Source organism: Gossypium raimondii, chromosome 3, assembly GCF_025698545.1.
Source record: "Gossypium raimondii isolate GPD5lz chromosome 3, ASM2569854v1, whole genome shotgun sequence".
NCBI classification, from domain to species: domain Eukaryota; kingdom Viridiplantae; phylum Streptophyta; class Magnoliopsida; order Malvales; family Malvaceae; genus Gossypium; species Gossypium raimondii.
Window position 1 is genome coordinate 36,566,324 of NC_068567.1, and position 23,803 is coordinate 36,590,126.

General features: G+C 31.7%; 1 protein-coding gene across 1 annotated transcript; it reads left to right on the plus strand.

Annotated features, from left to right (window-relative positions):
- Positions 1 to 812: 812 nt before the first annotated feature.
- On the plus strand, positions 813 to 1,343 carry LOC105794183 (uncharacterized). Its single transcript, XM_012623225.2, has one exon. The coding sequence runs from the start codon at positions 813 to 815 to the stop codon at positions 1,341 to 1,343; it is 531 nt and encodes a 176-aa protein (XP_012478679.1).
- The last annotated feature ends 22,460 nt before the right edge of the window (positions 1,344 to 23,803 follow it).

Below are 23,803 nucleotides of genomic sequence, written 5' to 3' on the forward strand. Positions count from 1 at the left end.
ATTCATATATTTTATTATCAAAAGAAAATAATATATCCACTAATAAAATATCTACTACCTTATACAAAAATCATAAAAATATTTAACATTATAAAAAAGGTTTTCCAGGGGTGATATATAAAAATGAAAGTTAAATAATAAATAAGGAGAAAACAAACGGGATCATTTAGAAAGAAAAAGAAAAAGAAAAAGAAAAGCTTTTAAAAGAGATCCGCTCCACTTGTGCAAACTATGCTCTCTCGTTGTACAGAGTAAAACAGAGCGTACAGACATCGATATCTTATTTTCTAATTAGCTTTTGTTTTATCTTTGAGCTTTGATATCTCCCTTTCAGGCTAATGTCTACCTTCATTTTCAACCCTTTGATTATCCCTCGGGAACCACAAAATTATAATCCTACCGTTGGAGATATTTTCTGCGTGACCAGTTTTAAGGTACATTTATGAATAATTTAGAGTCTGTTTAGTATCGTTCGTAAAAAATATTTTTAAATAAATTATTTTTGAAAGAGAAAATTGTTTCTCTCAAATAAAAATTAATCTAAAGCATTTTCTTTCACAAATTGAAAATGATTTTTTTCAAAAGTGTTTTTTTATAAAATATTTATTTATATTGATAAAATATAATAGTGGCATTAGAACATTCATTTTGAAATAAATATTTGTTGCTTGCCCTTTTAACTCATATTGACCGGGCTCCACTTTCCTTTGCCCTCTATATAGCTCTTTCCTGCTTCCCTCCCTCCCTCAACCTTCTCTCTCTCTCTTTCTCTCTCTCTTCAAAGCAACTTTTCTTTTCCCTGTCCTGCTGCAATGGCTGAGCAGATGCCTTTAAAGCGCGCAAGAGAAGAAACCCAGAGTTCAGATGAAGAAACAAAGCGCCATAAGTCATATGATCACATACTCTCTTTGCTTGAAGCTGAAGAGGATGAGCCAAACCAAGACCTGTCTTCTCTCCTCACAACTTTGCAACAGGAACTTTCTTCTGACTCTGTTTTAGATGACCCCCTTCCTTACCCAACATCAGCCGCCTTAGATGCTGACCAAAAAAACCCCAGGCCTAACACCACAGCAGAAGCTACCAATACCAACACCATCACCGGCAGCTTAGAAGACGAGGATATTCAGGATGATAAAGAGCAAGTCATACGCCATTTGCTTGAAGCTTCTGATGATGAGCTTGGGATTCCTAATAGGGAACATGGTTTTGATGTTGGAGTTTTTGAGTTTGAACAAGGTTGTAACAATGGTGGAAATGGGCTTGCTTTATGTGATAGGTTGTGGGAATTTGAAGATGACGCTGCTAATTATTATACTTTGTTGCAGTCTGAACTTTTCCTGTAGTTATGGCTGGTGAATGGGCCTTCTGTAAGGATGATAATAGGAAGCAGGAAGAAATGGTAGGAGTAAAAAGTAGGAAAAACAGGGAAACTGTGGGGAGTGTGGGGAGTGTGGGATAAATTTTGAAAAATGAAGGTGTCTTTTTGGGTCATTTCATTTTAGAATTCGCCCCTCTTGAAAATATTGACACTTGTCCCTTGTTTATTTGGCCCTTGAAAATATTTGGTTCTTCAGAAAATTCAAATATCGACAAGGAAATGATTCGTATTTTTGATTGTCCCGAATGTCCAAATTGCTCCATCCATTGTCGGTCGATATTGAGATGGGCACCCCAACTTGTACTCGAGGACTAAAGTATAAGGATTCATGACAGATATTTTTTTAAATCGAGCTATTATTACGCATTTTGACAAATTCAATCTATTTTTAGTTCAATTTAATCTACCTTTTAATAAAAAAATTTTGATTAAAATATGAATTTGTAATAATATTCACCTGCAACTCATATACCAATTTACTTGTATTTTATATATCATATTTTTGCATGAACAGATAATTTAAAAATTATAAAAATATAAAAAATTCAAAAATAAAATAAAATAATGTGACGTACAAATGGATTGATATGTAAGTTAATATGTTAAAAAATTAATGTTTTAATTAATATTTTGTTAAGTAAACTACAATTCAACTTTTTCTTTTTAAGATTAGTGATTAAGTTTTTTTTAAGGTTGACAATTAAATTTAGCTCAAAAAACAACTAAATTGACAAAAATTTAATGTTAATGGTTAAAATATATAAACAAATCAAATTAAAAATATTAAATTAATAGAATTGTCTGTCATGATGTTGTTATCAATCTTGAGTTAGAGGTGAGCTAATTTGTAAATACAAATGTTTATCAATTTGTGAATACATCGAGTTAAGAATATTAAATTAATACAATTATTTATTATGATGTTGTTATAAATCTTGAGTTGGTGTCGAGTTAATTTGTGACACCAACTCAATTAATAATATTATTAATGTTAAACTTTATCATACCCATGATGTGGATGAATGGAAATATTTTTTATTAAAAATATATTGCAAATGATTAATATATTAAAATATATTACAAATATATATTTTATATCTACAACATTATGGATTTGTTGGTTTTGTACTAGTTAGATGAAAATACTCTTATAATACTATTAATTACCTTTTAAAGTAAAGGTATTTTAATAATTTCACAATTGAGTTGGTCGAATTGACTCATGACACTAATTTAGTCACCACATTATATATAGATATATATAAACATACAATTGATGAATGTAATAAAATGTGCATAATAAAATTAACATATATAAAAGTATTAAATTAAAACTTTGATTGAGTAATAAATTTAAAGTTTTACTAATATAATAGATTTGAGATCAAATCTCACAAAATGTATCATTTTATTGTTTTTTAATATTAAATTATCTTTGAATAATATAACTTGTTTTAAATATGAAAGAACATTTAAATATTTTCTCTAGCCAAATCCGTACTTAGTTGGCTCGTGACATCAAATTTAATTAAGAGTTTAAGTAGTAATAGTAATAATATATTATTATTATTATTATTATTATTATTATTATTATTATTAACTTTAGCTTTTTGCTTTTACTTTTCGTTAAAGTATCTACTTTTAACCATAGTGGCAAGTTTCTCACTGTCTGTATACGGCAAAAGCATCTTTCACGGGACAAGTCTATATGCATTAAGCCGCTTACCATAACTGAACTTGTGATTCATGTAAATTTTTTAATTGGTATGATATTTTTATTATATCAATTTAAGATATTGTATGTATTATGAGGTAAATTTTATATATAAAATAAATAGTGGAAGCACCTTGAATTTGACCTTGCAAAAAAATAATATTACATATAATTTATGTATAATTAATGTATTAATTTATAAAAAATTGAAAATTATCTTAAAAAATTGATCCCACAAAAATTTAAAAAGACTCATGAAAATTTTTAAAAAGATTTATTTTATACAATAAATTATTTTATATAAAATAAATAAATCTCTCATCGATCATTAAAACCCCAAAATCTCAAATTCTTTTATTTTCTTCTAACACTCATCACTTTTTCTCAAATTTTTATTCTTTTACTTTTTAGAATTTTTACAAGATAAGAGTTAAGTTGTTCAATACTTTCAAGCGGATCTCCCAATTTAGTAACAATTCTTCTTTTCTTTTCATACATTATTGATTAATCTCTAGAAAATTAGGATTGTGGCTTTTCTTATTATAAATTAAGATTTTTATGCAAGATTTAGTTTTTTTTTGGGTCAAATTTTGGTATTAGACTCTATACTTTGCATGTAACACCCCTTACCCGAGACCATTGCCGGAATCAAGTATGAGATGTCATCCAATTTAACTTACTAATTCGGAGCATAAAAAATTGCTTTTAAAATTAAATCTACTGTTCACAACAAAACTGTCCACCTACGCAACTGTCACTAATTTAATTATATCTTGAGTTACGAAACTAGAAATTTAAATCCATAAATTTTCCCTGAAACTAGACTCATATACCTTCTTACCATAAAATTTTTAGAATTTTTGGTTTAGCAAATTAGTACATTTTATTCTTTAAGTTCTCCCCTGTTTCACTACTCGACAGTTCTGACCTCTTGGTACTAAAAATAAATTATATCATTGTACAGAATTCATTTAATGTTATCGTTTGTTTATTTTGAAAATAGGCTCACTAAGGAATCTAGACATATAAATTATGACCTATAATTATTTCTTTACAATTTATAATGATTTTCTAAAGTCAGAACAGGGGACTTCAAGAACCATTCTGACCTTGTCTCACTAAAATTCAAATATCTCAAAATATAAAATTCCTTTGCATACACCGTTTCTTTCATGTAAAAATAGACTTGATAATATTTAATTCTATATATCATTCACTCTCTAATTCCATTTCTACTATTTATGGTGATTTTTCATATTCACGTCACTGCTGCTGTCAAAGAAACTGCTTCTTTGTATTAGCTACCATTTAAACATACATAACACTAAAACATAATCTTTACTAACCATTTCAATAGCTAATCTTAGCCATATCATATGAACATACTCAAAATGATTAAGACTTTATACATGCCATAGTTTTAAATATTTTGAAAACACATAATACCGAGATGGTTATGATAGTGTGATACAAGCTCCGACGATCCCCAATTTAAACAAGCTCAAATCACTATAAAACAAAGGAAAGGAGAAAACGTGTAAGTTACAAATAGCTTAGTAAGTTACATGTAAACAATCAGTACTCATTTAATAATTGACATTTCTCTCATATAACTAATCAAACATTTCTTAGCAATTTCAATCACTTACACATGCATAATCTTACCCATTTCACTTGCACATGCACTTACACACTTAACATTTATCACATATGCTCATTCTTTTAAACGTACCTGCATACACACTTCATTTCATATTCACTTTAACTCATTATTAATCCCGTTGAACACTCGGAATATACACAGATACGTAGAGATTTAGCACATAAGTGCCACACTGATATGTAGCCGAAGCTACCACTGATATGTAACCGATGCTACCACTGATCAATAACACTGGAAATGTCCACGGGCCTGCTCACACAAGCTGTCAGGTGTCTGCAACACATGCTAGACCACCTAGCACCCGAGACTCACTGTAACACTGTAACACTTATCTCTAGTGACATGTCACTTGTATCCACTTCTATTCCTAAGTTCAACCGGGAATTTACACTTAACACTTTATTTTCAACACTTTATCACTTGAATAATTCATGAATAATTTTCCTTCCACATTCAATATTGATTCACATATCAAATAAAATTCACAATTTATAAAAAATATATTGCTATTATTTACACATAACTTACCTCGGATGCAATACGACTATTTTTTGAAATTTAGTTGATAACCTTCTCTTTTCTCCGATCATTTCCACTATTTCTTCTTTCTTGATCTATATTAACACAATTTAATGCATTTTATCAATATTCCATTCAAATACAATTCATACACAATATTTTGGCAAACTTACATTTTTTTCCCATAACTTTCAAAAATTCCACTTTTGTCCCAAAGCTCCTAAATATAAAATTCACTAAATTCTTAAATTTCAAACTTCACTAAATCATATTTCTTGCTCATAACAGCCCTCAATTTCACAAAATCACAACTTTATGCACACTTTACCATCTTTCACAATTTAGTCCTTTTTCAACATTTTCATCGAAATTCATCTAGTAAAACTTGTAATTAACACTTCAAACATTCATTATCTAACATCACTAATCAATTTACAATTATATCATGAATGGGTCAATTTTTAAACTTTAATTTCATTTAAATTAAATGGTAGAAACATAAAATTCAAGCTTCAATAAGCATAAAAATACGAAAATAATTAAAAATGGGGTAAGAAATCACTTACAATTGAGCTTAGAAAAATCAAGAGCCCTGGCCTATAGAACATGAAAGTTTCGGCAGCAACTCTTCAATTTTGAAGAAGATGGACACTTATTTTCACTTTATTTTGTCTTTTATTCAATTTGGACAAAAATGCCATTGACCCATTACTTAGATATTTTTCTAGAATTACCCTTTTGTGTCCATAACACTAATTTATGGTCTAATTTCCACATAAACACTTCCAATTTCATGCAATAATTCAATTAAGTCATTTAATCACTAATTAGACACACTTTGCATTTTTCTCAATTTAGTCCTAAAAATTCAATTAGGCACTAAATCATTAAAATTTCCTATCCATATTTTCACACAATATTTCATTGAATCAGTAATTAATAAAAATTTATAAAATTAAACTATTTCACTTCGGATTTGTGGTTACGAAACCACTATTTCGATTAGGCCCTATTTTAGGCTATCACATTGCATAAGTTGTGGATTTAGTACCTATACTTTGATTTGGTCACTTTCGCACTACTAGAATTTGAAAACTTTAGTCCTGACCAAATGGTAACTATTAAGTTCATCAAGTTCTGTTATTTTCAAATTTTGATGTGCCAAACATATTATCACATGTGGAATGATATGTGAACTTGTTATTTCCACATGTTACTCGCAAAAAATCAATTAATATGTTTAACGACTGTTGTTTGCATTAATACTAAAATTTTAAAATTCAAAAAATAGAGCGACTAATATTGATCCAGTTAGAGAACATAGACTAAATCTATAACTTTACACATAATGCGGAGTAATAACAAAATTTAACCAAATGATTTAATTTCTACCATTTGGCCATGATTAAAATTTCAAAATTCAAAAATTAAAAGAACTAAATTTGATCAAATTAAAACACAAGTACTAAATCCACAACTGACATAAAGTATAGGGTCTAATAGCATAATTTGACCCTTTTATTGAATGATTTTGGGATTATTGGTTTTGTATGAGATTCCTAACATCGTGATTGGGTTATAACTTTTAGAGATTGATTAATATAAATTCTTGAAGAAATTAGAATTGATTAATAAAACCTTGAAGAAATTAGAATTGAAAAAAATTAGCATTTTATTTAGCCATTATTGTTGCTAGTGTGATTATTGTGAATCTTGTGTTTGAAAAATAGATATATTGCATTTTATGACACCAAAAGGCACTTAAGTGATGCTTTGGCTTCATGAAAACCTTTATGTGTTTAAGACTTAGATATATTTGTTCTAAATGTTAACATGAATGGAAAAATATTTAAAAAAAAAGTCTACTAGAAAAGTAGAGGAAGAATAATAAGAAAAATTTATACATTAGTTTATATGACTTTTATAAACATTTTAATTTTTTTTTAAAAATTGACCCCACAATTTAAATTTCATAGCTTCGCCTTTATAAATAGTTAGAGAATTTTAATTTATGTCAAATTAGACATGTATGATTGTTGATATAGTGATACAACAATGAGGGAATATAGAGTAGAGAGTGATGGTAGTTGTCGAGGCTGATTCACCCAATGGGTGCAAGGAGTTGAAGCTTATAAAGAGTGAAGGTGAAAAGAGTACTGAGGCCAAGAGTTGAAGCTAGGTTGATAGAATGTAAGCTTAGTATATTAGAAGAGTTGATCCTTTCTTTCTTGTTCTTGGAGGTATTTATAGTTGAAGGTTCCATGTAAGGTCACATTAACGTGTTGGACTTTCCATTAAGCCATCATTACAGAACGCGTGGGATGGATGTCTTTGATGGGACAATGATGTCTGTGATGGGACAAATCGTATCATTTATTCTAATTTGATGGTATGGAGATGTTGAACCCATGTGGTATTTGTTGACCAACAACTTCATGTTCCCGATGAAGCTCAAGGACCTGAACGATGGATGGTATGTGTTTGTTCAAATAGTATTTGTAAAGGGGATTGCAAATGACCTTCCAGCTTATTGTCAATTGTCTTACTTTTTGTGTGTTCTCTTCACTTGCCATGTGTCTTGACACAGATGGGGGGTATAACAATATTTCCCCCTTTCGAGTCGATAGGAAGGTTATAAAATGATCTTCCTTGAGACACTCTAATTCATTAACTTTCTCTTTTACAGGTTGCTCCGGTTGGAGACTTTGTTTTATAGTGAAACGTTATATCAAAACCTTTGATATTTTGCCATAAATGTATTCTAAGGATTGCGTTTCTAGGGAGTCGTGATAATGATGAACAACAGCTTTTTGGAAATGGTGGTGAGATGCTATTAAATGTTGTTTGTCTTTCAAAATAGTGCATTTTGGGAAATAGGCCTATGTATTATGGGTTTTCTTCTTCGAAGTTGTATTGCCTCCTTTTCTATTTGAAATTTTTGCATCTTTTGTTGGTGATTTTCTAGTCTTATTTGGTTTTCTAGGATGATTTCTACATCTTCAAAGTTTTCTTGCTTCGATTCGTTTCGCAATTATTGTTCTTTGTTATCATTGGTGTTATTTTTTTAACATTTATAGTTGAGGGTTCCATGTAAGGTCACATTAACGTGTTGGGCTTTCCATTAAGCCATCACTACAGAACGCGTGGGATGGATGTCTTTAATGGGACGATGATGTCTGTGATGGGACAAATCGTATCATTTATTCTAATTTGATGGTATGGAGATGTTGAACCCACGTAGTATTTGGTGACCTACAACTTCATGTTGCCGATGAAGCTCAAGGACCTGAACGATGGATAGTATGTGCTTGTTCAAATAGTCTTTGTAAAGGGTTACAGATGAACTTCCAACTTATTGTCAATTGTCTTACTGTTTGTGTGTTCTCTTTACTTGCCATGTGTCTTGACACAGATGGGGGGTATAACAATATTTCCCCCTTTCGAGTTGAGAGGAAGGTTATAAAGTGATATTCCTTGAGACACTCTAATTCATTAACTTTCTCTTTTACAGGTTGCTCCGGTTGGAGACTTTGTTTTATAGTGAAACGTTATATCAAAACCTTTGAGATTTTGCCATAAATGTATTCTAAGGATTGTGTTTCTAGGGAGTCGTGATAATGATGAACAATAGCTTTTTTGAAATGGTGGTGAGATGCTATTAAATGTTGTTTGTCTTTCAATACAATGTGTTTTGGGAAATAGGCCTATGTATTATGGGTTTTCTTCTTCGAATTTGTATTGCCTCCTTTTCTATTTGAAATTTTTGCATCTTTTGTTGGTGATTTTCTAGTCTTATTTGGTTTTCTGGGATGATTTCTGCATCTTCAAAGTTTTCTTGTTTCGATTCGTTTCGCAATTATTGTTCTTTGTTGTCATTGGTGTTATTTTTTTAACATTTATAGTTGAGGGTTCCATGTAAGGTCACATTAACGTGTTGGGCTTTCCATTAAGCCATCATTACAGAACGCGTGGGATGAATGTCTTTAATGGGACGATGATGTCTGTAATGGGACAAATCGTATCATTTATTCTAATCTGATGGTATGGAGATGTTGAACCCACGTGGTATTTGGTGACCTACAACTTCATGTTCCCGATGAAGCTCAAGGACCTGAACGACGGATAGTATGTGCTTGTTCAAATAGTCTTTGTAAAGGGTTACAGATGACCTTCCAGCTTATTGTCAATTGTTTTACTGTTTGTGTGTTCTCTTTACTTACCATGTGTCTTGACACAGATGGGGGGTATAACAATATTTCCCCCTTTCGAGTCGAGAGGAAGGTTATAAAGTGATCTTCCTTGAGACACTCTAATTCATTAACTTTCTCTTTTATAGGTTTCTCCGTTTGGTGACTTTGTTTTATAGTGAAACGTTATATCAAAACCTTTGAGATTATGCAATAAATGTATTCTAAGGATTACGTTTCTAGGGAGTCGTGATAATGATGAACAATAGCGTTTTGGAAATGGTGGTGAGATGCTATTAAATGTTGTTTGCCTTTGAAAACAGTGCGTTTTGGGAAATAGGCCTATGTATTATGGGTTTTCTTCTTTGAAGTTGTATTTCCTCCTTTTCTATTTGAAATTTTTGCATCTTTTGTTGGTGATTTTCTAGTCTTATTTGGTTTTCCGGGATGATTTCTGCATCTTCAAAGTTTCTTGCTTCAATTAGTTTCGTAGTTATTGTTCTTTCTTGTCATTGGTGTTATTTCTTTTAACATTTTTGTTAAAAAATGGCTAGGGGAGACAAATTATCTGGTAAAACTTAGGGAAGAGGTGGTGGTCGTACTATCCGTGTTCTATTAAGAGGCAAAAAATAGCTAGGAAATAACTTCGACAAAGTTTGATTGAGCTGTTGAAACAAAGTTCTAGAGGGGGAGTGAAGAGCCTACTATCAGCCTTAGTTACCAATGTTCTACGACTCATCAAAAGATGAAGAACCTACTATTATGTCGAGGTTTAATCGTGAAATGTCCAAAGTATGAATTTAGTATCTGAAATAAGGTCGTATCATGTTAGTGATGTAACACCCCATACTGGACATGATCGTTGGGTCTGAGCTATGGAATGTCACTAACATTACTGTAATACCCCTTGCCTGGTCTAATCGTTGGACCAAAACTCGACGCACAACAATTCGAGCTGAAGCCAGTCATGTTCTAGATGCTTTAGACAGTGGGCCAATTCAATGGAATAGCTATCGAATATCCTTATCTTCACCTAAGATTGTTTATGGGGTTGAGCGATTCTTTCAAATTAGCCGGAGTACCTGAAGATGTACTTGTTTCATAATTTTGCACTCAACCACTAAATAAATTTGAAAATGTAGCCTGTGTTTATTGTGGGGAAGGGAACTTGTTCGAAGAATGCCTATCAAACCTAGAATTCAGGTATTACATGGGTAACCAGTACCAAAATCGAGGAAGGCAAAGACTACAATCACAATTTTATAACCCATCTTGGCGAAACCACTTTAATTTTTCTTAGAGTAACCAAGGGACTGGACCCAATAATACTTACACATAAACCAAACCAACCCAGCTCTCTGGGTTTACCCAACAAATTCAGAAGCCAACCCAAGCTGAACCACACAATGACTTAGAAAACATGTTTAAGGGAACTCAATTCTGTTGAGGACCTATTGGAACAAGTTTTGATGTCAAACCCTCCAAATGATGAAGAGATAGAGGAATGCTTAGCTTTGCTAGAAGCTAACCAAAAGGGATTTAATCCGCAATTCCATTTTGAATATTTGATATTAGAGAATAGATATTATGTTCAACCAAAAGCGTCGATCGAAAAGCCATATAAATTATAACTTAAGGTATTTCCTTCACATTTAAAATATGTTTATTTAGGTAATGGTTCGACTTTTCCTGTGATTGTTTTAGCAGGTTTAACTGAAGAGCAGGAAGAGAAACTTATTTCAGTGTTAAAACAATTCAAGAAGGCCATCGATAAACTATAGTCGATATCTGTGGGATTAGTCCATCCGTATGCATACACAAAATCATCCTAGAAGATGGCAAGAAAGGGATAGTTAATGGACAACGGAAACTGAACCCCATTATGAAGGACGTGGTAAAGAAAGAAATCATCAAGTGGCCAGATGCGAATATAATCTACCCCATCTTTGACAGTTCATACGTAAGTTCAGTCCAACGCGTGCCAAAGAAGAGAACAAAAATAACGAGTTAATACTAACTAGAATGGTTACGGGATAAAGAATTTGCATAGATTACCAAAAGATGAACAAGGTGACTCGGAAAGATCACTTTCATTTGTCATTCTTGGATCAAATGTTGGATAGACTCGCGGGGTGAGACTATTACTGTTTTTTAGATAAGTACTCAGGGTACAATCAAATCACATTAGCATTAGGGTATCAACATAAAACAATGTTCACACGCTCGTACAATACGTTCGTGTTTAGATGTATGCCATTTTGTTTATGTAATGCATCTGCTACATTTCAGAGATGTATGATGGCTATTTTTGCTTACATGGTGGAAAATTGTTTGCAAGTTTTTATGGACGATTTTTCTGTGTTTGGAGACACTTACGATGATTGCTTAGCCAATCTTGCCAAGGTACTAAGGCGGTGCGAAGAAACAAACCTAGTACTCAACTAGGAAAAGTTTCATTTCATGGTACGAGAAGGGATTGTTTTGGGGCACTGTCTAACAAGACAAGGAATCAAGGTAGATAAAGCCAAGGTAGATTTTATTGATAAACTCCAACCTTCAACATCTGTAAATGGTGTTAGGAGATTTTTGGGACATGTCGAATTTTATTGAAGATTCATCAAAGACTTCTTTAAAATTGCTAAAACCTTATGCAAATTATTAGAGAAGGACACAACATTCAACTTTGATGAAGAATGTTTGAAACCTTTTAATGATCTAAAGGATCAGTTAGTTTCGACACCAATTATCATCACATCGGATTGGGATTTTCCATATAAGTTAATGTGTAATACAATTAACTCTTTCACTGTTACAAAGTTTTTCATCCCATCTACTATGTAAGTCGGAGTCTGATGGGAGCTCAACTGAATTATATGGTAACAGAGAAAGAGTTACTTGCTATTGTGTTTTCTTTTGACAAGTTTCGATCTTATCTTGTAGGTACCAAAGTGATTGTCTATATAGATCATTCGACAATTAAACATTTACTTACCAAGAAAGATGAAAATTTGAGGTTGATACGATGGGTACTTCTACTCCAAGAGTTCGATCTAGATATTCAAGATCGAAAAGGGGTAGAAAACCAGGTAGCAGATCACTTATCCAGATTGGAGCCACAAGAAGAAACTTCATCTCTTATACCCATCCATGAGACATTCTTAGGCGAGCACATACTTAAGGTAAATCATGTCCATAACATCAACTGGTTTACTGATTTTGCTAACTATTTAGCTTGTGGTTTGATGCCGATAGATAAGACATATCAACAAAAGAAAAAGTTTCTTCACGATGTGAAGCATTATTTCTAGGAAGAGTCATACTTGTTTAAAAAGTGTGCAGATCAAATGATTAGGAGATGCGTGGATGAAAATGAGGTACATGAAATTCTATATCATTGTTACATAGCTCCAAGTAGGAGACACTTCAGAGGTTCACGTACTACATCAAAGGTATTGCAAGCCAGATTCTTTTGGCCAACTCTATTTAAAGATGCATATACCTATCTAAAGAGTTGTGATCGATGCCAAACGGTTGGAAACATCAACAATAGAAATGAGATGCCTCGAATAAACATCATTAAGGTAGAATTATTCGATGTTTGGGGTATTGACTTTCTCAATCCGTTCCCTTCTTATTTTGGTCACAAGTATATATTGGTAGCAATAGACTATGTATTTAAGTAGGTTGAGGCTGAGGCATATCCGAAAAACTATGCTAAGGTTGTAATGAAGTTTTTGCAGAAACATGTGTTCACAAGGTTTGGAACTCCTAGGGCTATCATCAGTGATGAGGGGTCCCACTTTATGAACAAATGGTTGAAATGGTTGCTTGATAGACATGGAGTGAAGTACAAGGTTGCCACAACTTACCATTCGAAGACGAATGGGCAAGCTGAATTGGCAAATAAAAAGATAAAAGTTATACTCGAGAAGGTAGTTTGTCCAAACCAGCTAGATTGGTCCAAAAGATTGGATGAAGCTTTGTTGGCCTATAAGGCAGTATAGAAAACACCTTTTGGGAAGTCTCCCTATCGGTTGGTTTTTAGGAAAGCATGTCATTTGCTCTTCGAGTTAGAACATAAAGCTTACTGGGCTCTCCAACAGCTCAACCTGGATCTCAAGCTTGCTAAAAAGAAACAAATGATTCAACTTAATGAGTTAGAAGAGTTTCAAATGTTCTCATATGACAATGCCAAATTATTCAATGAGAGATTAAAAAAATGGCATGACAAGCACATTCGAGTTAGAGAATTTGAAGCAAGTCAACAAGTCTTGTTGTTTAGTCCTGGATTAAGGTTCTTTCTTGGTAAGTTAAAATCATGTTGGTTCGATCTATTCACTATTCATCAAGTCTTCCCATACGAGGTTGTTGAACTTCACAGTAAGGGAGATAATTTTTGAGTTAACACTCAGTGCTTGAAACATTACTGGGGAGATAAAATTGAGCTGGATAAAACTTCACTCATTTTATTAGATGCCTAATCTTTTACAATTATCTTTTTAAATAAATGACTTAGGCTATATTTTCTGGATTAGTATGTTAAAATAAATTCTATCTAGGAGATTGAAACTTAAGTAGGACTGCTTGTGACCCCTACAATTTTTCCTAGGGATTGATTTTAACATAACCTTTCAAGAAAGTATTTCCTAAGTAACAACATAAATTTTTAAATTTCAAATAAAAGGGTCAATTTTGATCCAAGTTTTAGTTTGTAACTCAAATTTCAAATTATCTTTAAGTCCAAGTACTTAATTGAATTATTTGCAATAATGATTGTCCTTTTGTAAATATTGAAATTAGTTGTCTTTTCGTAAATATTTTTAAAACCACTAAAATAAATGTTTTTAATTTTTAATTTTAATAAATAAGATGATAACAAAAATATATAATTATCTTTTTATAATATATATTAATTGTTATTAACGTTGTATAGGATTAGAATTGGTTAATATTTTTTCAAAGATATTATTTAAGAATTTTATTTCTAATAAATAAGATAATATGAAGTAATATATTAATATACTTGATATTATATATTAATTTTTATTTTCATTAAATAAGATTAGAAGTTATAGTATTATATTATTATTTTTTGAAGAATTTGATTTAAATTTCCCAACCTCATACTTTAAATATCACCTTCCCATACACCTTTACCTCCACTATTCTTAAACACCATCCATCCTCCATAGTGTCGAAACCATCAGCTACTACCAGCCACAACACGCAGCACCTATACCGCACCAGCCTTCTCCTCGCAAGTATCATTGCTCCCTTGTGCACCAGCTCGCATAGATCTTCTCTTCTCGCGCACCCAACAACTGACGCACCAAGCACCTAGCTGTATGCTTCACAACTTGCGCTTGCCCTTGCTCTTGCCCTTGGTCTTGCGCATCACCTGCTACTCACGTTCTAGCCTTCGTACACCGCTACTATCCCTTAGTACTCGCGCCCTGCTACTGCCTCTTGCCTTGACCCGTGCACACTCTTGCTTCGCAGACACCACGCCACCATCACAACTTGCCGCAACCATCAAAGAAACCAACCAATCACCCTCCAACCAACGCTAAATTGACATTATTAGCTTCACATTCTATTTATTTTATCGAGCTCTTAATTTTTTATAAAAAGGTGGTAAGAAAATTTTCTCCTAAATTTTAATTTGATTTAATTATTTAAAATTTCAATTTATTGAATTGTTAATATTTGACGCCAATTAAATTTTTGAGAAAATATTTGTTTCCATCTTATGTGATGTATAGGTTAAATCATGCCTCGCAAAAGAACTTGTGCCTCTGTCCAAGTTGAAGAATCACAAAACAAATTCCACTGTGAAGAGGCCAAGGCGAGATACGATAGCATTTTAGAAATCAACAAATGCTCCCAGAAAAAGGTTTTACATTGAAAGAAAGCAACTATACTAATTTCATGGCGAGCATTCAACAAGTTGCAAATGCTTTAAATTGGGAAATGTTTTGTGAAAAAAGACCAAGTGCAGATGAAGAGTTAGTTCATGAATTTTATGTGAATTTGACCTCAAGTGAATTAACAAATGTCTCTATCCAAGGAATCAAGGTACCAATAAAATCAAACACTATTATGAATTCTTTGTTTTACCTGATTTTGAAGATGATTGAATTCTTCCTTAATGGAAAATATTGAGGCCGAAAAGTTACAAGAATTTCTCGAGGAACTTACAGTTCAGGGTTCTAAATGGATTGTGTCAAAGCATGGAACTCACACTTGTCGCAGAGAATATTTGACACCATTAGTGAATGTATGGTTTTATTTCATTCGGTTCAGCCTTATGCCTGTTTCACATGGGACTACAATTTTAGTAAAAAAGAATGATCTTGTTATACTCAATTATGACAGCAAAGACCATTGATGTAGGAAAAATCATTCGGAGAGATTTGAAATTGTGCCACTAGACATTCTGGTCCAGCATACTTTCCCTTTACGATAACAATTTTGTGCTTGAAAGCTAAAATTATTGCAAATGGAAAGAAGACAGGTTATAGCCAAGGCAAAATCACAGATTAGGACCTCTTTCAAGTAGCAGGAGATTATGTTCTGTAGTAACGAGTTGAATCAACCGAGGATCTCGAAAAAGAAGAAGATCATAAAAAATCGAACCAATGTAACCAATTGAAATTCCTGATGAGACATAACCAACTGAACTAATGATCGAACTTGACATGGCTACCTCAACGTATAGAACTCGTTCACCTCACCCAAATCTTCATGATGAGTTGTCAAAGTTGATGGACATAGTGCAACATATGTAGTAGCAGCAACAAGCATACTGGAGATACTAAAAAATACGGGACGAATCAATGAGAAGCGCTTTTATGAAAATATTTCATGACCCATTTATTTTTGTGCCTGAATTTCTAGACTTTATATTTGAACCATGGACTCCAATGTCAAAGAGGGAACGAGATAATTGAAGCAAAAACAAGGACGATGGAGCAAAAGATGAGTCAGATTGTGAGAGGTCTGCAAATAAATCAAAAGAGGGATATCTTTACTTTATTTTATTTCTTAGGATATTTAAAGTTTTAGGATTAGGTTCTTTTAGGATACCTCTATTTCTTGCATAATAAAATAAGAGGTGTAAATCATCAATAAAATTGAACAAATTGCAAAATAAGAAGTGTGAAAATAGATACGTACATGTCTAGGATTGGATTTACTTAGGAAAAGCTTGGTATTTAAGCAGTCAAATTTCACTCACCTCCTTTTCCTAGGGTCTTACCTGGTGTACAGTATCTATTCACTTCTATATTTTTTATTTATCTATTGTTTTTAACAATGGGGACATTGTTCATCTTAAGTAGGGGACCAAAATTGAAATTGTTTTTTTTTGAATACATTACTCTTATAATTATGATTAAGCTATTTTTGTTCAAAATTTTGAATTTTTGTTAATTATGCTAAACTTTAGTATAAATAAAGTTCTATTATGTCAAATAATTGTTTTGTTAGCTAAACTACGACATGATGTTACTCTTAATAAAGTTTTTAAATCGTATTAAAAAAATTTTAAATCATTAGAAAGGTTAGGCATGCGTGAAAGTTTAAGTCTCTAGAATTGACTTAGTAATTTATTGAGGCGAAATCCCAGGAAGCATGAATTTTTGAAAATGATTTAGGAAAATTTTGTTTGGAATGTTTGAGCCTTTCAAGCCAATTTTAATGAATATTTTTCCCTTGAAACTCAACTTTGAGACTATATGGCTTGATTTTATTTGAACCATTGCAATATTAAGCCACTACTTCTCTCATAGTTTTCTCTAAATTGTCCCAAACACTAGACTCAGTCTATCCAAAATATTCTCTGAAAATAAGTTTGGGGGAGTTGAAAAGAAGTATCAAATGCTCAAAAGATTGTAGTACATATAGTAATATGCTCGAAAAAAAAAAGAAGAAGAAAGAAAGAAAGAAAAAAAGAGCATATGTAATCAAAAGAAATAAATGTACAAAGAGCATGTGTGAACTCAAATGCAAAATGAGTTGGTGAATTTGAAGTTATTTATTCTAAAGGTCGAATGCAAGCTGAATTTAAGGTTTTTAGCCTAAATTTATCCATCTTTTACCTACCCCTAGCTTAGCTACGTTACAACCTATTTAAAAGACCTATTGATTCAGATTTCTATGTTGCCTACATTAGTGGAGAGAAAGAGAAATTGCTAAGTTGAACATATGAAGACATAAGTTAAACTTAGTGATTGCAGTTTAGTCTTAAATAAGTGAATAAAAATTAATTGGTAAGAATTAGCATATCTTTATTGAAAAATCATTTAGTTTATTCTTGCTATCGTGATAATGATTGAAAATAATTCAAACATTATGTATACTTGGGTTGCTAATTTCAAAATTCTTGTTCTTGAGCATAATTATACTGAACTCATAGTTGTAGGGGGAATGTGTTTTAAAGATATCTTTCAAACGTGATTTCAAGAAATTTCTTTTGCAACTTGTGCATTACTCGTAACGAGCACTGAATTAAGTTTGGGGGTGGCAAAACACAAAAATATAAAGACTTTTTTAGCACCTTTTGAGCTCTAATTCGAGCAGTTTCGTAGTATTTTTTTGTCGAAATTCATACTTTAATTATAAAATAATTAATTTGCACTAAAATTATTAACATATTTAATTTTAATTTTTTATAATAAATTTTCACAAATTTGGTTTATTTTCGATAGTTTTACATAAAAGGTGAAAATTGGCTCGACAGTCACTTTTAAAGGTTTGAACTGTTGGAGCAATTTTCTCCATCAAGTAAATCAGGAGCACGGCTAATTATTTTTCAGCCAAGGATGGTCCAATAATGATTATTATACATATTTTACAGTGAATTTTGATCCAAAATTAATTAGGTTAAAAATTAATTATAAACTTGAAAAAGGAAAGGGGCCCAATTGTGCTAGATAAAAGAGGACTGATCCAACAATAATGGGGTAGCCCAAACCGTTTGTAACACCCCAAAATAGGGCCTAGGAGTTTTATAGGTATTTTGAGAATTTTATCTTTAAAGTGTTTGGAATTTTATGACATGGTATATCGGTGATGTCTTCGATTTTGGTTTTTAGAAAATCAAATAAATTTTTGAAAAAGTGTTGTACCTTTAATTTTAGAAAGAGGACTAATTAGTAATAGAGTCAAAATTGTGAGCATTTATGCTACAGTTTTACCAAATTTTACGATTGAACCTAATATCACCCAACCTACAATTTTTCATGAAAGCTTTTCCCCTTAGCATTGTTTTACCGCCCTTACCCTTTTAAGTCCTCCCCAATTTATTTTTGATTTCCAAACTTCAATCCTATTGATTTCTATCATTCCCCAAGCCATTTACCTTCATAACTCTCCAAGAAAACATCCCCAAATACCATAGATTTCATCATCTTCTTCACGTGTGAGTTTTCCAGGTATTTGACAAACCTTTGTTTTTCTTCCATCAAAGGTAACAATTCATCTACCTATTAGTTTTTAATGTTAATCAGTCTTTAAAACTGAATTATTAGCCATTAAATCGGATGTTTTGATTAAAAGCTGAAAATAGATTCGTTAATGGTGAATCTTAGGATTTTGAGTAAAAACTTGGTTTCAAAGTGTTTTTCAATTAGTTTTGACGTGGTAAAAATGTTTCTAAACTTTTTTTGAAGTTTTGATAAAGATTTCTTGAGTTTTAATGAATTTTTGGAAGATAGCCATAAAATATGTCGAAAAAAGTCGATACCATGAATTCAGTATTTTGTTGTAATTTAAAGGTTGGGAATTAGTCGTAGGTGAATTATAAGATGAACGAAATTGGTTTTAGGTAGAAAGAATGAGTATAGAATGAGATATTTGAATTTAAAGCTTGTAATGTTAAATGTTTTGGTTACATGAGAACTTAGTTTAGGCGTATGTTTTTTATTGCTTGTGGTGGGTCCTTAGCTGATTTTTGAATGTATTATTGTGTGAATTTTTTGTGTTAAAGTTACAATACGCTAGGACCGTCTACAAGCTAGGAAAGTATAGATTGAGATTTTGGCTTCTAGACGAAAGTGTATTGGTGAGTGTTTGGAATCGTTGCTTGTAGGCACGAGTCATGTGTATCTAGGAATTTAGTAGTAGCCTAAACCCCTACTCTAAATTTTGAGTGTAAGCTTTCTCATACCTATGTTATCTTGTGAACTATGTGCTTATGTGCTTGTGAATATGTGAATTGAGATGGGATGCTATAACTTGTGATATGTGGTTATAATAACTATTGTGAAAGTGCAAATGTGTACATGTTATGTGTATGTTAAATGTTTGTGACAGTGTTTTGCTAAAAATGCAAATATACAATGATAGTACATGGATAATTGTTAAGTGATATGTGTTTGTTTCAGATATTTTGGCCTTGTGATCTTGAAACCGTTGGATATAGTTGGCATGCCATAGGATTGTGAGTACTCACCTACATGCACAACAATTTTGGGTGTTGAGGCCCTAGGACATATTGGAGGGATAAGGGAATGCGAGCTAAGCTCCGTTCAACGGGACATGTGAGGGGAAATAATGAGAGTGTTAGCTATATGCTTCACTTATGGGATATGTTCGAGTCTATGAGTCATTTGGTGTGATTGGAGATCTGTGTATTCGATGTGTAGTGATAGTGCCCACTTTCTGTTTCATGCCTCAATAGCCAATTTATCATTATACGTGATTGTGTTATATGATATATGCTTGAATGAGTATGTAAATGCTATGTAAATGAACTAATAGATAATGCATGAATAGGTATTATATGACACTAGACATAAAATTATTGTAATAGTATATATATAGGGTTGTTTTGTGGATGCATAATGACATGTTTGCGTAGTGGTTATTCTAATCATTCACTGAGCTTGTTAAGCTCACCCACTTTTTTCAACATATACAGATTAGTGATGTTTCAATGTGGGTGGTGTGGTTTTTCCAAAGGAGTGATCCAAGGAAGACTTGTTAATATTTTGTAGGTGTTCATTATTTATTTACATTTTGGGGAATAAGGCAATGTGATAGACTTGTTTAGAGCCATGTTAGTTCTGAACATTCTGCTGGTTATTGCTTTTTTTTAAGAGGTTTATGAGTTACAAATATGCTTAGGTTTATGAACATTTATGATGGAATGATGTTTCTTGCTTGGACACGTTTAGAACGTTTTGAACTATTAGATTTAACCGTTTGGGTGATTATTTATTGAAGTATTTGATGCATGATGTTTAAGAACTAATTTGGAATGGACTAAATACTTTTGTATGTCGTACTATTATGGTCTGAGGCTGAGGTATTGATATTCGTGTTTTAAAAATGATACCTCTATGTTTTGGAATGTGCAGGAAAGTCAGAATAGAGATTTGGTATCGGTACCTTTGCTCGAGTATTGATACTCGGGGTAAATATATCGATACTTTATGATAGGTACCGATAATTTTCGACAATACGATTTTTGTGCAGGAAACAGAATGCAAGTTTGGTATTGATTTTCTAGGTAGTATCAATGGCACTAAAAGAAAATAACGATACCCTATGGTCAGTACGCAACCTATAAAAGTCATTACAACCAATTTAGTAGTTCAGTATGCTCAGTGGAATTTGCTCGATTGAGCTTTATATCTGTAGATTTTTCTCATTTGAGCTTCACTTAGTATAACAGAAGAATTTGCTCGTTTGAGCTACTTTTAGTAAAATCAATAGGTATGGCTCGATAGAGCATACTTTCATTATATAATATAACATTCAATAAGAGTATATTAACAGTGAATATAAATATTATTAGAAGCATAAATAAACGTATGAACTTACTATGGCGATTTGCAAAAAATTCCAAAGTACAGGGACTACTCTGTAATTTTCTCATTTCCATGACTATCGGCACATTCTTTCATGCAATTAGGTCCTTTCATTCCATTAATTAAAATAATAACACAATTTGATCATTTCATGCAATTAGGACTTTTTTGGCAATTTACCTAATTTCCCAACTTTTCATTTTTACTCAATTCAGTCCTATAACTTACCCATTTTTCCTCAACACCCATGATAGAAGAATGTTCTATAACTTCATATTAGCCCCTATTTTCAATAATTTCACCTCAACTAAAAGCAATTTATCATTTAATCAATTTCATCCCTAACATTAAAAATTATCAAAATCATTTTTCAAAGTAATCTAATCTATCAAAAAGCTTCATATTTCATCATAAGCTTTAAGAAATAACCTCATTCATCAATGGAAATTTTCATAACATTTAATAGTTTCACAAATTGATCCTAAATTATCTACATCAAGTTATTACGAACTCAAAAACATAAAAAAAATACTAAAAATGGGCCACAATTCACTTACCAAATCAAGCTTTCATTTTAAAGACATGAAACCCTAGGTTTTCCTATTCTTGCCGTGGAGAAGATGAGAAGAAAATGAAAATTTCTTCTTTAATTTAGGTTTAATTTATTATATATACTATGGCATTTTGGTAAATATTTCAACTTTCTTAATTAAGCTTTACGAAATCATTAATTAAGCCTAATTAAACCACTTAATTAAGCATAACCTCATAAAATTCAACTAACTAATTTGCCATGGATTAAATTTTCCATTTAGTCCCTTTAATTTAACTACTCAACCCTTGCAGTTGTAACATCCATTTTTCAGTGGTGTCAAAAATAGTGGTTTTGGGGCCACCAAATTCGACGAGTAAGTTCGTAAATATTATTATTTAATATTTATGAGTCAAATATGATTTTTAAAAGGTTTTTGATTGATAATTTATGTTTTATAAATGATTTATTAAGTTAAAGTGGTAAGACCCTAAAGTTAACTGGTTTTAGAAAATAAGGTATCAGAACCTCGTTTCAATAAATTGAGCCGTAAATATTTTTATAAATGTTTACGAAGTGTCATTAAGGTTGTATTCAAGTTTCATTAAGAAATTTTTAATGTTTCGATAGTTAATTAATTAAAAAGGCTAATCGTAAAAGATGTAAAATTTGATCACTATTTAATTTAAGTGATTAAATAGCTTATTGAATAAAGGAAAATGGACTTTAGTGGTAATTAAATCATTCACGGAGTTAGGGGAAAATCATAGGCTTGGATTTTATGTTTATTTTAATTATTAACCAAGGTTAAAATGGTAATTTGATAAATTAAATTATATTAAAAACAAAACAATTAGGCTATCCTCTTTTTTTTTTCATGAATTTTTCTAAAATTGAAGAATGAAGAAGCCATGGATGATAGCTTAAGCATTCGGCCAAAGTCCTCCTTTACATATCAAGATCGAGTGGAAAATCGAGGAGAATAGAAAATTACCAAATAGCCCATGTACTTTGACATTTATGCAATTTGGCCAGGTAAGTTCGTACGGTTTAAAATTTTAATATCTATATTAATTGTTGAATTGTATAACATGATACAATAAGTATTTGTTCAATTGATGATCATGAATGATTAATTGAGAAATATTATTGAAAATTGATGTTCGGATTGGATTGAACGCGGGATAGAGTACAGTCGTGATTTGGTGTGTTACAGGGGATTAGAGTGGAGATGGCTATAGAGTGATGTATATTCATATTACCTGAGTAAACTGAGGTTTAGCATTTGTTGTGAACTCTCGTGTTATACTCTCTGTTTGGTGTGTTGGTTGGATTAGCTCTTATGAGCATTGGTGTGTCGGTTGGATTAGCTCTTATGAGCATTGGTGTATTGGAGGGATTGGCTCGTGTGAGCATCTGGTGTGTTTGGTTGGACTAACGATGTACTCTTATCCATAAATCATTCTTCGAATGGAAAATCTCGGTAAGGTAATCTATTTAATAAATTTGAAAGATTTGTTATTTATTGAATTAAATGAATTCAATAGTTGAGACTGTGGATGATGCTTAGGTTTATGTTAAGCTTAAGGATACATTATATTATGTTTAATATTAATGATATATATTCAAATGGTGACAAAAGTGAGAATATGCTTATGATCATGAGAAGGTGGTATGATTCAAAAGGTGTATTTTCTTATAAAATGGTTTATCATGTGATTGACCCTAAATAAGTTGTATACATAAATGCACTAACTTGTGTATTGATGATGGTGATTAGGCTTATGTCAAGCTTGAGATTATGATTGATGTTTATGCTTATGTCTAGTATTATACAAATAAAATGAGTAAGAAAAGATAATGAAACGGTAAGTTCATTATTGAAATATGATATAAAGAAAAAGCGGATTGATGAATTGAAAGATGTACTTATTTATGAGAAATTACGTATGTTATAGATGAACTTACCTATGATGTGAATAAATATACTAATTAGT